This window comes from Prionailurus bengalensis, chromosome E3 (genome assembly GCF_016509475.1).
Source record: "Prionailurus bengalensis isolate Pbe53 chromosome E3, Fcat_Pben_1.1_paternal_pri, whole genome shotgun sequence".
Taxonomy (NCBI): Eukaryota; Metazoa; Chordata; class Mammalia; order Carnivora; family Felidae; genus Prionailurus; species Prionailurus bengalensis.
The window spans coordinates 27,284,999-27,299,291 of record NC_057357.1 but is presented as its reverse complement, the minus strand read 5'-3'; the positions used below and the strand labels follow the sequence as shown (position 1 = coordinate 27,299,291).

At 41.7% G+C, this 14,293-nt stretch overlaps 1 protein-coding gene and 1 long non-coding RNA gene across 2 annotated transcripts in view; one reads left to right on the top strand and one right to left on the bottom strand.

Moving 5' to 3' along the window:
- Positions 1–14,293, bottom strand: part of LOC122471623 — a 231,287-nt gene that overhangs the window by 178,003 nt on the left and 38,991 nt on the right. The gene's annotated exons all lie outside the window — the stretch shown is intronic.
- On the top strand, positions 3,559–4,718 carry LOC122471622 (ADP/ATP translocase 2-like). The gene is given in 1 exon segment (XM_043560439.1): positions 3,559–4,718. A coding segment is annotated over 1 exon segment (894 nt). The 5' UTR covers positions 3,559–3,573; the 3' UTR covers positions 4,468–4,718.

Below are 14,293 nucleotides of genomic sequence, written 5' to 3'. Positions count from 1 at the left end.
AGACACAAGACCACAAATTGGGTGACCTAAGCAACAGAAATATGTTGTCTCACAGTTCTGGAGGCTGGAAGCCTGAGATCCAGGTGTCGGCAAGGCAAGCTAGATTCCCTTTGACACTGAAATCTGCTCTATGACTCTCTCCTAGCTTCTGATAGTTTGCTGGAAATCTTTGGCATTCCTTGATAGTGGATCTCCACCTTCATCTTTACACAGCATTCTCCCTGTGTGCATGTCTGTCTCCAAATGTCCCCTCTTTATAAGGACATCAGTTACACTGGATTATTCCAATCTACTCCAGTATGACCTCATCTTAACTAATTACACATACAAAGACCCTACCTCCAAATAAGACCACCTTCTGAAGTGCTGGGGGTTAGGGGTTCATATAAATGAGAGGGGCACGATTCAACCTGTAATATTATTCAATCCCATCTGTCTTAACTGGTTATTCCTCCATCTTCTGACCCAGGGCATGGGGGAGGGAAACAGGATTTCTACATACTCCCAAACATACTGCAAGATGTAACTCTTCATTCCAAAACCCACAGAGCCATTTATCCCATGTTAGAAAGGAGAACTGAAAAGGGATACAGTGCAAAAGATGTCAAAGCAAAGATAAATGTTTCCTCAGGGGCAACAACTCTCAGAGATTTGAGTAGTAAGTTTTTGAAAAATGGACACATGAGGAACAAAGGTTGAGTTTTGTGAAATCATTGATAACCCCCAAGACAACCCCCAGCTTTCCCCCATGATTATAAATGGGGGGATTTGAAATGGAACTTCTATTGTGTGGCTTTCAAAGCCCTCGGTGGCCCAGAAGTAGTGAATCATTTCTAAGGTAAAGCACTTCCTTTGAACTCAGGGGAAACAAAAGTAGGCAGATAAAAAATGATAATGCAGGAAGCAGATTTATGAGCAACTTGAAATCTGAACACTGCTTTTTTATATTCCTTACGATGGACCAGTCCTGTGGCCATGGGGGAATAAGCGCCTAAGATTGAACACCAAAAATAAAATCTCTCAGCATTTCCCAAACTCACACAGGAAATCTCACACAAGCCCCTCCCCAATAAATAATAGATGGGATGTAAAATGCAGACTCCTTTGTCTAGCAATGGACGTAAGTAGATGAAGTTGTCCATTCTTTCAAGTTATTTCCAGAGTGACAGCCGTATGCTGAGTGCTGTCCCAGGTCCCGAAAAGAAATTACCTCAAGGAGGATTTACCCATTAGGTGGATCCCAAACTCAGAATAATTAAATCATAGATCTACAAGTGACTTCAGGAGTCATTTATGCAGACAGAGGATGGTAAAGGAGACAGAGGAAGGCATGTGTCTTATATTTCTGTTTTGTGTCATCTAACAAATTCTTCCCAGCAAACTTTCAAGATGCTGTCTTTCCTGTGAGCCAGTATTATGAATCTCTTTCCGACCATTTTGTAGGAATCCACAGTGACTAAGCTCCTCTTCTTCTGGTTGGGCATAATTTGTACATATATTGCAAGGAACAACCATTTTGCTTTTGAACACCTCCTACCTAAGTGAGGCCAAGGTTATTCAAGGAAGAAGATACTTTCCCTACCTTGGGGACACTAACAGTCCTGTGGATGTATAAAATGCAGATATATAATAAGGTTATTTCCATAACATAAATAATACAATAAAACAATATTTTATTAGGACATAGGTTGAAAACTGGCAACGCCTATAGGTCAGTTCCTGCCTATAGACATTCTTATTTGCCAATGTTTTCCCCCATTCCACTTCACCTAACTTCTTATTTTGAAAATTCTCAAGTCTAAAGAAAAGTTCAAATAATAGTATAACTACTATTCAGATATACCTAACACATACATACACATTTTTTTTCTGAACTACTTGGAAATAAATTGCAGACAACAGAATACTTCATTCAGGAATACTTCAGTGTGAATTTCTTAATAATAAGGACATTCTCCAATTTATTCATGATACCATTATCACACTCAAGAAAATAAATAATAATTCCATAATATCATATAACATGTAGTTCATATTCAAGTATCTTTAACAGACAAAAACAATGTCTTATGTAGCTGTTGCCTAGTTGTTTTTTTTTTTTTAATTTGGCAATTTAACATAAGAATCTAAACTTTCAGGGGTGCCTGGGTGGCTCAGTTGGTTGAGCATCCGACTTCGGCTCAGGTCATGATCTCACAGTCCGTGAGTTCGAGCCCTGCATCGGGCTCTGTGCTGACAGCTCTGAGCCTGGAGCCTGCTTCAGATTCTGTGTCGCCTTTTCTCTGACCCTCCCCTGTTCATGCTCTGTCTTTCTCTGTCTCAAAAAAAAAATAAATATTTTTAAAAATTAAAAAAAAAAGAATCCAAACTTTCAGTTTTCCTTGAAAAATAAGCCCTAAAAACACTAAGCCTGGATTCTCACATGGAAAAAATTAGCTGAAACTGAATCCTCTTTAGATATGACCTATGTTCATTTTGTCACCATCTCTACCACTCATTATTTTCATCAGGCATAACTAGCTATTGCAGAAATTTCTCTGGACCCCTTATAAAGGTCTCTCCCTGAAATCACAGTGGAGCAAGCTACTACCTCTATCTAGAGGTGTTTCCATGCTAAATTTCAGCCATTCCAACCCTTCTCTTTCAGCTCTGTCTTCCAATACAAACTCCAAATCCTAAAATTTAGTAGACATCTAGTGTTTATGAAGCATCTCAAACATAGTATGTCCAAAACTGATCTTCTCCCCCAAACCCTATTCCATCCATAGCCTGTCCCATTCCAGATGACAACAATCCCTTCCTTCAGTTGCTGATGCCAAACATTTCAGTTATCCATGACTCTTGTCACTCCCACACACAACCCTCATCCAATTCATAAAGAAATGTCATTGGCTCCATCTTAAAACCATATCCCAAACAGGACCACTTCTTTCCACCCCCACTGTTCTCATTCTGGTATATGATCCACCAACATCTCTCACCTGGACTATTTCAATGCCTCCTCTTCAAACATTAGTGCTCTAGTTAACACCCTCCCATGGCTTCTTATTGCATTCAGTTCAAAATCAAAGTCCTTAAAATGGCCTGTGAGCTTCCACACGATCTTGTCACCCATTACCTTTCTGCCCTCTTCTCTTACCCCTCTTCTCAGGCCCTGCCTACTCTGTTCCAGCCACACTGGCATCCTTGTTCCTCCTCAAATAAGCCAGGTACTCCAGCGTCTCTGTATTAACTGTTCCCTCTGCCTGTGATATTCTTCCCTCACATATCCACTTGACTTGTTCTTTCACTTCCTTCAAGTCTTTGTTCCATTCTCCCCTTCTCAGGGAAGGCTGTCATGAGCATCCTATTTAAAATGATAACCCATGGGGTGCCTGGTTGTCTCAGTCTGTTAAGTGTCCAACTCTTGATCTCAGCTCAGGCCTTGATCTCAAGGTTGTGAGTTCAAACCCTACATTGGTCTCCATGCTGGGCGTGAAGCCTACTTAAACAATAAATAAAATAGGCAGTCCCGGAGTCCCAGCCGGTTCCTACGGCAGTCCCGCAGTCGCCCGGCTCCTCTTTCCTTTCAAAATGACAGATGCTGCTGTGTCCTTCGCCAAGGACTCCCTGGCAGGTGGAGTGGTGGTGGCCATCTCCAAGACCACGGTAGCGCCCATCGAGTGGACCAAGCTGCTGCTGCAGGTGCAGCATGCCAGCAAGCAAATCACCGCAGATAAGCAATACAAGGGCATTATAGACTGCGTGGTTCGTATCCCCCGGGAGCAGGGAGTCCTGTCCTTCTGGTGCGGTAACCTGGCCAATGTCATCAGATACTTCCCCACCTAGGCCCTCAACTTCGCCTTCAAAGATAAATACAAGATCTTCCTGGGTGGCATGGACAAGAGAACCCAGTTTTGGCGCTACTTTGCAGGGAATCTGGCATCGGGTGGCGCCGCTGGGGCCACATCCTTGTGTTTTGTGTATCCTCTGGATTTTGCCCATACCCGTCTAGCGGCCGACGTGGGCAAGGTTGGAGCAGAAAGGGAATTCCGAGGCCTTGGTGACTGCCTGGTTAAAATCTACAAATCTGATGGGATTAAGGGCCTATACCAAGGCTTTAATGTGTCTGTGCAGGGCATTATCATCTACCGAGCTGCCTACTTCGGTATCTATGATACTGCAAAGGGCATGCTTCCGGATCCCAAGAACACTCACATCTACATCAGCTGGATGATCGCACAGTCCGTCACAGCGGTTGCCGGGTTGACTTCCTATCCCTTTGACACTGTTCGTCGCCAAATGATGACGCAGCCGGGGCGCAAAGGAACCGACATCATGTACACACGCATGCTTGAGTGCTGGAGGAAGATTGCTCCTAACGAAGGGGCCAAAGCTTTTTTCAAGGGGGCGTGGTCCAATGTTCTCAGAGGCATGGGTAGTGCCTTCGTGCTTGTCTTGTATGATGAAATCAAGAAGTTCACATAAGTTATTTCCTAGTTTCTTCCCCTGTGAACAGGCATGTTGTATTATATAAAACATCTTGAGCATTCTTGACAGGCCGTTGGCTGTCTATTTATCAACGGCAACTATTGACTGGTTGAAAATGGGAAGCAATAATGTTCATCTGACCAGTTTTCTCTTAAAGCTATTTCCACGATGACGGGACTCAATTATATTTTTTTATTTCAGTCACTCCTGATAAATAAATTTGAAGAAATAAACACTATCCAAAACATTAAATAAATAAATAAATAAATAAATAAATAAATAAATAAATAAAATTATAACCCACTGTCCACTGCTCCATGACCCTTCCAGTCCCCCTTACCCTGCTTTACTTTTTCTTTTATGCCTAGAACAGATTACCTTCTACATTGTACATATTTATTTATTATGTTTATGCTTTATTGTCTACCTCCCCTCACTAGAATGTAAGGGCCAATTCTATCCATTGATGTATCCAAGCATGTAAAAGAGCATTTGAAATGAGAATGTAAAATGGTGTGACCCTTTGGAAAGCTCTTTAGCAGTTTCTTAACAAACTAAACATAGAATGACCCAATGACCCAGCAATTCCATTCCCCAAAGAACTGAAAATGGACACTCGAACAAATGGTACATGAATGTTCATAGCAACACTATTCAAAATAGCCCCAAAGGTGGAAACAACTCAAATGTCCATCAACAGATGAGTGAATAAACAAATTGCAGAAATACATTAAATGGAATACTACTGGGCCATGAAAAAGAATGGAGAATTGATACATGTTACACAGTAGATGAACCTCGAAAATTTTATGCTAAGTGTGAGAAACCAGACACAAAGGTCTCATATTGTATGATCTCATTTATATGAAATATCCAGAATAGATATATCCATAGAGACAGGAAGCAAATTGGTAGTTACCAGAGGCTAGAGGTAGTAATTATTTAATGGATATGGATTTTTATTGGGGATAATGAAATGTCTTGGGAATAGACAGAAGGGATGGTTGCACAACACTGTGAATGCACCAAATGCCACTGATATGTTCACTTTAGATTGATTCACTGTGTGTTAAATTCATTCAATTTAACCTGTATAAAAAAGAGCAGCTCAAAAAAAAGGACCTCAATAAATATTTGCCAAATGAATGAATGAATGAACAGGAAACAAATCAGTATGTCTGGCCCTGAAAACAGATAACACTAAAAGGTAGTCTATCAAAAAGCATTTTTTGGAAGTCTGTGGCCCTTTCACCAGCCACATGTAAATCACCCCATTTGGGGTGTAAGTAAGCATTGAAGCAGTATTGCCCTGGGGGTCCATGACCATTTTTGGTGGCCTGAGCTGAGTTTTATTACTCTGCTCATGGAGAACAGGAGACAAAGCCTGGGGTCCTATCAGGGGAAAAAAATCTTCCTGTGTCGGAATTTTCAGAACCTCCTGTTCCTACATAGCTAGACATTTCTGACTGCCAGGAGGGAATAAAGCCAGTGGGAGTTAGTCCCATCTGCCTACAGAGGGGCAGGAACATCATCTGTCTAAATACTTCTTCGTCAGAAAGTCTTACAGCTGGAGGCCTTTCCTCACTCTCACTGTGACCTCAGCCTTAGGGCCACATTAAAGAGCATTAATGCCATGGAGAGGGGGAGGCAGGGAGGAGATGGGCTGCCAGACTGGAACTAAATTAAAAATAAAGCTCCCCTTATTAAATTCATAATTATTGTGAAGCTGTGAAATCTTATTTTAAACCTCCGGCTCCTTTCTTTTGTCCAGGGTACAGGCTGCCTGCTTCTGAATCCCTATTTTGCTTTATGGACAATTTCTTTTTAGCATTCTGAGCGTTTAACCTTGAAAAATAGTGTTGTTTTGCTGCTGTATTTTCTGATTGTTAGTCTCCAGGCATCTCTGTGGCATCTTTATAAATCTGCAGGAGCTGGTAAATATTTCTTGCCGACCAGCAGCTGAAATCTGAAAATACCAGCTCACTTTTTAGCTGTCAGGCAATTAATGTAATTCAAAGGAAATGAAAGGTATGGGCAACTGGGACTGCTTTTAATAACAGGAGGGTTTCTGGCTCAGACTTAGAAAGGCAGGAGAGAAGAATCAATAAAAGGCGAACAGAAAGGGTAGAAGAGGGCATGGAGTTCTCCAGAAACATTTTGTCAGCATGCTGGCCAACACTACTAATCTGTGCCAAGAGAAGCTGATAAATGTAGCCACTGATGGTCAACTTAGAGATGGGCCAACCTTCAAGGCCTAGACTAGGGTATCCATTAGCCTAGAAGATGGCTTTGTACAAACAGAAAAAGATGCCTCAAGAGGGCAGGTAAATCAGGAGAAAATATCCCCTGAGAATGGATGCAGCCCCAAACCAGGGCACAGAGCTTGATGACCAGAAAAGAACTGCATTTCAGCCCTCTTCCTACAAACTCATCCCTATAGCCAGTGGCCTTTGTGCAGTGCACAAACTGTACAGCTGCATGTAGCAGCCCTATCCAGATCACGTCCCACTTCCTCATCCTTCATAATATTGGTTTCCCATTCTTCCTCGCTAAGTCAAGAATCAACTTGTTAGCTTTGGATCCCAGAGGTGAGAGAAGCGTAATTGGCTATAAAACTTAATGTGAAGAGTTAGACTATGGAGAAGGGGAGGGGGGATCTCACTCATATGGTGATGCTGTTTCATTTCTCAAAGGAGAAAAAATCTTTCCTTTTAGTGAGAAATAGACTAGTCATTAAAGGCAGGCATTTTCCAGTCCAGAGAAGGGTAATTCTATCAATGTCTGTCACCTTTCAGATACTTCAGACAGGGTAGTCAGGGTTCTACAATGCATAGGGCAGAAATCACACGCTGCTTTATGTAACTGTTGCCTCCCTGGACTGCAGTGTGGATACTGCCCCCTGGAGTTGTACAATATAGCAACCCTGCATCCCACGTGCAGTGCATCTGGGAGGCTCAGGGAGCACACTGGCATACATACTTTGACCTGCCTCCCGAGAGAAAAGCAAGCTTTCAAAACCTCGTCCATCAAGGGGTGTCTGGGCAGCTCAGTCAGTTAAGCATCTGACTCTTGACTTCAGCTCACGTCATGATCTCATGGTTTGTGGGTTTGAGTCCCACGCTGGGCTCTGCATTAATATGTGGAGCCTACTTAGGATTCCCTCTCCCCTCTGTCTCTGCCCCTCCTCTCTGTCTCTCTCTGTCTCTCTCTCTCTCAAAATAAATAAATAAACATTTACAATTTTTTTAATGTTTATTTACTTTTGAGACAGAAAGAGAAACAGAGCACGAGTGGGGGGGCAGAGAGAGAGACACACAGAATCTGAAGCAGGATCCAGGCTCCGAGCTGTCAACACAGAGACTGACGTGGGGCTCGAACTCACGAACTGCAAGATCATGATCTGAGCCAAAGTCGGATGTTTAACAGACTAAGCCATCCAGGTGCCCCTAAATAAATAAACATTTTAGAAAGTAGTTTTCTAAAAACCTGGTCCATCAAGATAAATAGAAAATCATCTAATATGTTTTTATATACTAGCACACATTTGGACAATAAAACAGTCTATTTACAATAAAATTTTAAAATATCAAAAACCTAGGAATAAACCTAGCAAAAGATGTGTAAAACTGATAATGGAAGTCTCTAAAATATCACTGATAATAATTTTAAAATACCTACAACAGCTACATGGAGGGATAAACAATGGTCACGGATTGGAGGGCTCTATACTGTAATAAAGTCAATTCTCTGCAAACTGGTCTATAGTTCTTTAACACAATCTCCATCGAATCTCCAGTTGAAGTTTTTATGGAAATTGAGCAGCTAATTTTGAAACGTATATGTAAAAGACTAGCCAAGACAATCTTAAAGAGCAATGAGGTAGAAGGGCATACTATACTAGGTATTAAGACTTAATTGTAATGGTAGAAATTAAGACAGTAATGAGGGCATGAAAAGAGACAAACAGTATCAAGTGTTGTTGACAATTCAGAGCAACTAGAATTCCCATCCACTGCTAGTGGAAGTTTACATTCATAGAAGCACTTCAGAAAACTGTTCAGCAGAATCTACTAAATTTGAACAATGTTTATTTTATGACCCAGCAATGTTCCTGCTAGCTATGATACCCGACAGAACTGGCTACACATGTAAACCAAAAATCAAGCTCAAAGATGTTCAAGGCAACACTGTTTTTAATGTCAAAACCCGGAAATAACCACAAATGCCCAACAATAATAAAATGAATAAATAAAATGGTGGTATATTCTCATGATGGAATACTATTCAATAAAAATCAACCAACTATAGCTCCATGCAATTACTTAAATGAATCTCACATTGCTTGATTCCATTTATATCTTTTTAAGTGGCAAAAACTCATCTGTGGTATTAGAACTCAGTATGGAAATTACTTTTGGAAAGAAGGGGACACAACAGTGCTTTGGGAGTGTTGGCTATTCAAGTGTGTTCACATTGTGAAAATATTGAGCTAAACACTTATGGGTTGTGTATTTTTCTTTCAATATGTTATATTTCATATGAGGACTTTAAGAGACAAAACAGATGAACCTAAGGGAAGGGAAACAAAAATAATATAAAAACAGGGAGGGGGACAAAACAAAAGCGACTCATAAATATGGAGAACAAACTGAGGGTTGCTGGAGGGGTTGTGGGAGGGGGGATGGGCTAAATGGGTAAGGGGCACTAAGGAATCTACTGAAATCATTGCTTCACTATATACTAACTATTTGGATGTAAATTTTTAAAAATAAAAAATAAAGTTAAATAAAAAAACATTTTATTTGCACTTGCTTATGGACACTAGTGATTTTCTTTTTTAAGTGTTTATTTAAATTCTAGTTAGTTAACAGACTGTGGAATATTAGTTTCAGGGGTACAGTGCAGTGATTCAACACTTCCAAACATTGCTCAGCGATTAATCATGGTAAGTGTACTTGTAATCCCCATCACCTACTTCACCCATCCCCTCAACCACCTCCCCTCTCATAACTATCAGTTTGGTCTCTATAGGTAAGAGTCTATTTCTTAGGACACCTGGGTGGCTCAGTCAGTTAAGCATCTGATGCCCTCTCAGGTCATGATCTCACAGCTTGTGAGTTCAGGCCCCACGTCAGGCTCTGTGCTAACAGCTCAGAGCCTGGAGCCTGCTTCGGATTCTGTGTGTGTGTGTCTCTCTCTCTGCCCCTCTCCTGCTCATGCTGTCTTTCTCTCTCTCTCTCTCTTTCTCTCTCTCTCTCTCTCTCTCTCTCTATCTCTATCTCTCTTTCTCTCTCTCTCAAAAATAAATAAACATTAAAAAATTCTAAGAAAGAGTCTGTTTCTTGGTTTGCCGTTCTCTTTTTCCCTCTTTCCTTGTTTGTTTTGTTTTTTATATTCCACCTATGAGTGAAATCATAGGGTATTTGTCTTTCTCTGACATATTCCACTTAGCATAATATTCTCTAGCTCCATCCATGTCATTACAAATGGCCAGATATCTATCATTCTTTTTTATGGCTGAGTAATATTCCATTATATATATATATACCTCACATCTTCCTTATCCATTTTAAAACCCCTTTCAGAACCTAAATGTCCATCAACTGATGAATGGATAAAGAAATTGTGGTTTACATACACAATAGAGTACTACGTAACAATGAGAAAGAACGAAATATGGCCCTTTGTAGCAACGTGGATGGAACTGGAGAGTGTGAGGCTAAGTGAAATAAGCCATACAGAGAAAGACAGATACCATATGGTTTCACTCTTATGTGGATCCTGAGAAACTTAACAGAAACCCATGGGGGAGGGGAAGGAAAAAAAGAGGTTAGAGTGGAAGAGAGCCAAAGCATAAGAGACTCAAAAACTGAGAACAAACTGAGGGTTGATGGGGGGTGGGAGGGAGAGGAGGGTGGGTGATGGGTATTGAGGAGGGCACCTTTTGGGACGAGCACTGGGTGTAGCATGGAAACCAATTTGACAATAAACTTCATATATTAAAATAAATAAATAAATAAAATAAAACCCCTTTCAGAGACCCAATCTGCAAAGTCCACCCAGAACACCCAGGTAGATTTACCGATTCCCAGTTGCTATACTCTCACCATCACTCATCTGTTACAGTAAATACAGCTTCAGAGAACTTCCTGACATGAAAGGTCTTGCTCTTGCTGCAGGCTGACATCACTATTGCTCCCTCCTTCTAGCAGGCAGACTCTGAAATGTCCCCCAATCATCCCCACCTCTTGGTTTTCATGTCCTTGTGGAATCCCCTCTCTTTTGGTATGGGCAAGACCTGTGACTTATTTCTAAGCAACAGAATATGGCAGAACAGTGATGGGATGTCACTTCCATAATTCGTTACAGGGGACTGTGTCGGCCACATTGCTAGCAGACTCTATTGTCTTCTTGGTCTTTGTGCTTTGACGAAGTGAGTTGCCACAGTGGAGATGCCCACATGGCAAGTGGGCCTCTAGTCAAAAGCCAGCAGAGAACTGAAGCCCTCAGTCCGATGACCCTTGAATTGAATCCTGCCAACAACTACAAGAGCTGTGCATCCTTCGCCCACTTGAACCTTGAGATGAAACCCCAGCCTGGCTGACACTTTGGATGTGGCATGCCGGGGGGGAAGCAGGGGAGGCGGCCAAGAGGCCCCCAGGTTCCTGATGATGGAAACGGTGAGATGACAAGAGTATGTTGTTTTAAGCTGCTAAATCTGGGTGTAATTGCCATGTAGCAATAGATAATTAATATACTCCCCCATTATGAACAATTTCAAAAGATCCACATAACTATGCACCTCACAGGAAGAATGCTCCGTGGTATTTTATTAATTGTACCCTTATCTGATACTGATTCAACCTCATTCTGCTAACCTGCCTGTGGCCTCTGAGGTTCGCCCTAATTAACTGTGGACTGATTTCGCAAACGAAAGCAAATCATCTCTAAACACGTTCTCTCTTCTTTCTACTTATTTTTTTGATATCCTAATAAAGCAAGCTAAGCTCTGGGAGCTAAGTGGATAATTCTCATGCTATAGATTAAAATTACCTGAGTCACAAAGATAAAATTTGCCCTTTTAGTTGGAGTTTCTGGCAAGTTGTACCAGGAATGCCATGGTAACTGACACCATTTTGCTAAATCTCTCCCTTAATCTCATTTGTTAATGTAGAAAAATTGCCATCTCCTTTTTCTCTCTCTGAAAAAAGAAAATAGAAATTGAAAGAAACAGGGGTCGCTGGGTTGGAAAAGTAAAATTGGTTTTTGCCTAATTATCCTTATTCACACACTCTTCCCATTTCTTCATGCTTAGCATTTGACTGCCAGCTTCTGTTTCATGTTAGAAAAGCATTTATTGCTCTGGTATTCACCTCTAACACTCCAGCTGGGGATGCCACAGAGCAAGGATCTGCAACCACGGCCCATGGGTCAAATCTGGCCCACCACCTTTTTTATAAACAAAGTTCTATTGAAACACAACCACATCCATCCATGTGCATACTGTCTACAGCGGCTTCTGCACTACAATATCAGAGCTAAATTGTTGTGACAGAGACATATGGCCCCCAAAGCCTAAAATACTTACTATCAGGCTCTTCACACACACGCACGCATGCACGCATGCACACACACACACACACACACACACACACACACAATATGTTTGACCACTGTCATAGAACAGAGAATGGCTATATTTCTTCACTTGGCTGTAGGGCACCACAAGAAACATTAACAGGAAGCAGGAGACATGTGCTCTGGTTCCAGCCTTGTATTCGTGTGACCAGGCCTTTGTCAGCTCCTTTCTCTGAGCCTCAGTTTATCCAGCATAACTTCAGTTACTAGACTGGGTTAGGTTTATTCCAGTTTGTTTTTTTTTTATGAAATTTATTGACAAATTGGTTTCCATACAACACCCAGTGCTCATCCCAAAAGGTGCCCTCCTCAATACCCATCACCCACCCTCCCCTCCCTCCCACCCCCCATCAACCCTCAGTTTGTTCTCAGTTTTTAACAGTCTCTTATGCTTTGGCTCTCTCCCACTCTAACCTCTTTTTTTTTTCCTTCCCCTTCCCCATGGGTTTCTGTTAAGTTTCTCAGGATCCACATAAGAGTGAAACCATATGGTATCTGTCTTTCTCTGTATGGCTTATTTCACTTAGCATCACACCCTCCAGTTCCATCCACGTTGCTACAAAAGGCCATATTTCATTTTTTTCTCATTGCCACGTAATATTCCATTGTGTATATAAACCACAATTTCTTTATCCATTCATCAGTTGATGGACATTTAGGCTCTTTCCATAATTTGGCTATTGTTGAGAGTGCTGCTATGAACATTGGGGTACAAGTGGCCCTGTGCATCAGCACTCCTGTATCCCTTGGATAAATTCCTAGCAGTGCTATTGCTGGGTCATAGGGTAGGTCTATTTTTAATTTTCTGAGGAACCTCCACACTGCTTTCCAGAGTGGAGGTTTATTCCAGTTTTGAGCAATATATCAACTCAAACAACTTAGGGTATAACATGCATGTGAACAGTCCTACTATTTTAATGTAAAACGTAATGGTTTTGTTGTTCTTGCCTTTGTTTATTATTGCATTAGAAAACAAATAATAAACTTAAGTCTAAGCTTGTCTTGTCTCTGAGGAAAAGAAGAACTATTTTCCATTTGGTTATGGCTTTAGGCCACTAACATTTAGTACAAAAGAATCAGAATAGAGGAGGAGGTTTTGTAGAGTAATTTTTTTTAATATTTATTTACTTTTGAGAAAGAGAGAGAGAGCATGTGCGCATGAGTGGGAGAGGGGCAAGAGAGGGGGGGCAGAGGATTTAAAGCAGGCTGCGGGCTCACAGCACAGAGCCCAATGCAGGGCTCGAACCCACAAACCGTGAGATCATTACCTGAGCCAAAGATGGATGCTTAACTGATGGAGCCACCCAGGCGCCCCTTGTGTGAAGTAATTTTAATCACCACTGTTATCAGCAGCAGCAGCAGCATATACCTTGCACCTACAATGTGCCAAGTACTGTCCCAAGTGCTTTAAATGTTTTAATTCCTTTAAGTTCTTCCAAACATCCTATGAAATCGGTATCATTATTAAGCGCATTTTACAGGTAGGGAAAATGAGGTACAGACACTAACATCTTGCCCAAAGTCACAAAGCTGGTAAGTAGCACACCCAGGATGCAAGCCCCAAGCAGTCTGGCTCCAGAGGTTTTCTTATTAATTGCCAAGCAACAAATGAAAGAACACTCCTGCCCTTGATAGAGCGGCTTGAGTGAAAGCAACCGGAAGAGAAGAAATTCCCCATCCGTCTCACCCCCATTCAGACTAGAAGATATGGGGAGGAGAGATGATGGGAAAGAGACCGGAGACTTTGGCAGAGTGGCCAGGACATAAGCAGCCTCCCGGAGATCCTTGTTTCCTGAGTGTGGTCTCCCACCTGTAAGAGGCAGTTTTTGAGTACTCCAGAGCTGTGTGGCCTATAGACAGCCTCAGGCAAGGGACCGCACCAGCTGTCCACCCAGCAATTGCCCATCTCCACCCAAAGCTTTGCTTAAGCTGACTAACCTAAATGTGGACACACTCCCTGGACATATAAAGAGTTGAGGTAGTGGGGAGGCCTCTGCAGAGATTTCTGGGGAGCTGAATGGAAACAATTTGGCGACACACTCATCCAAGATGGGACAGTGGTTGTTGGATCCCCAGGACCTCAGGAAAAAAAAATTACTGAAAAGATCCTTAGGAATGCCATGAACTCAAACCCAGAATTAAACGGCCAATCATGGGGATTTCAGCAGTAGGAATTCATTCTTAC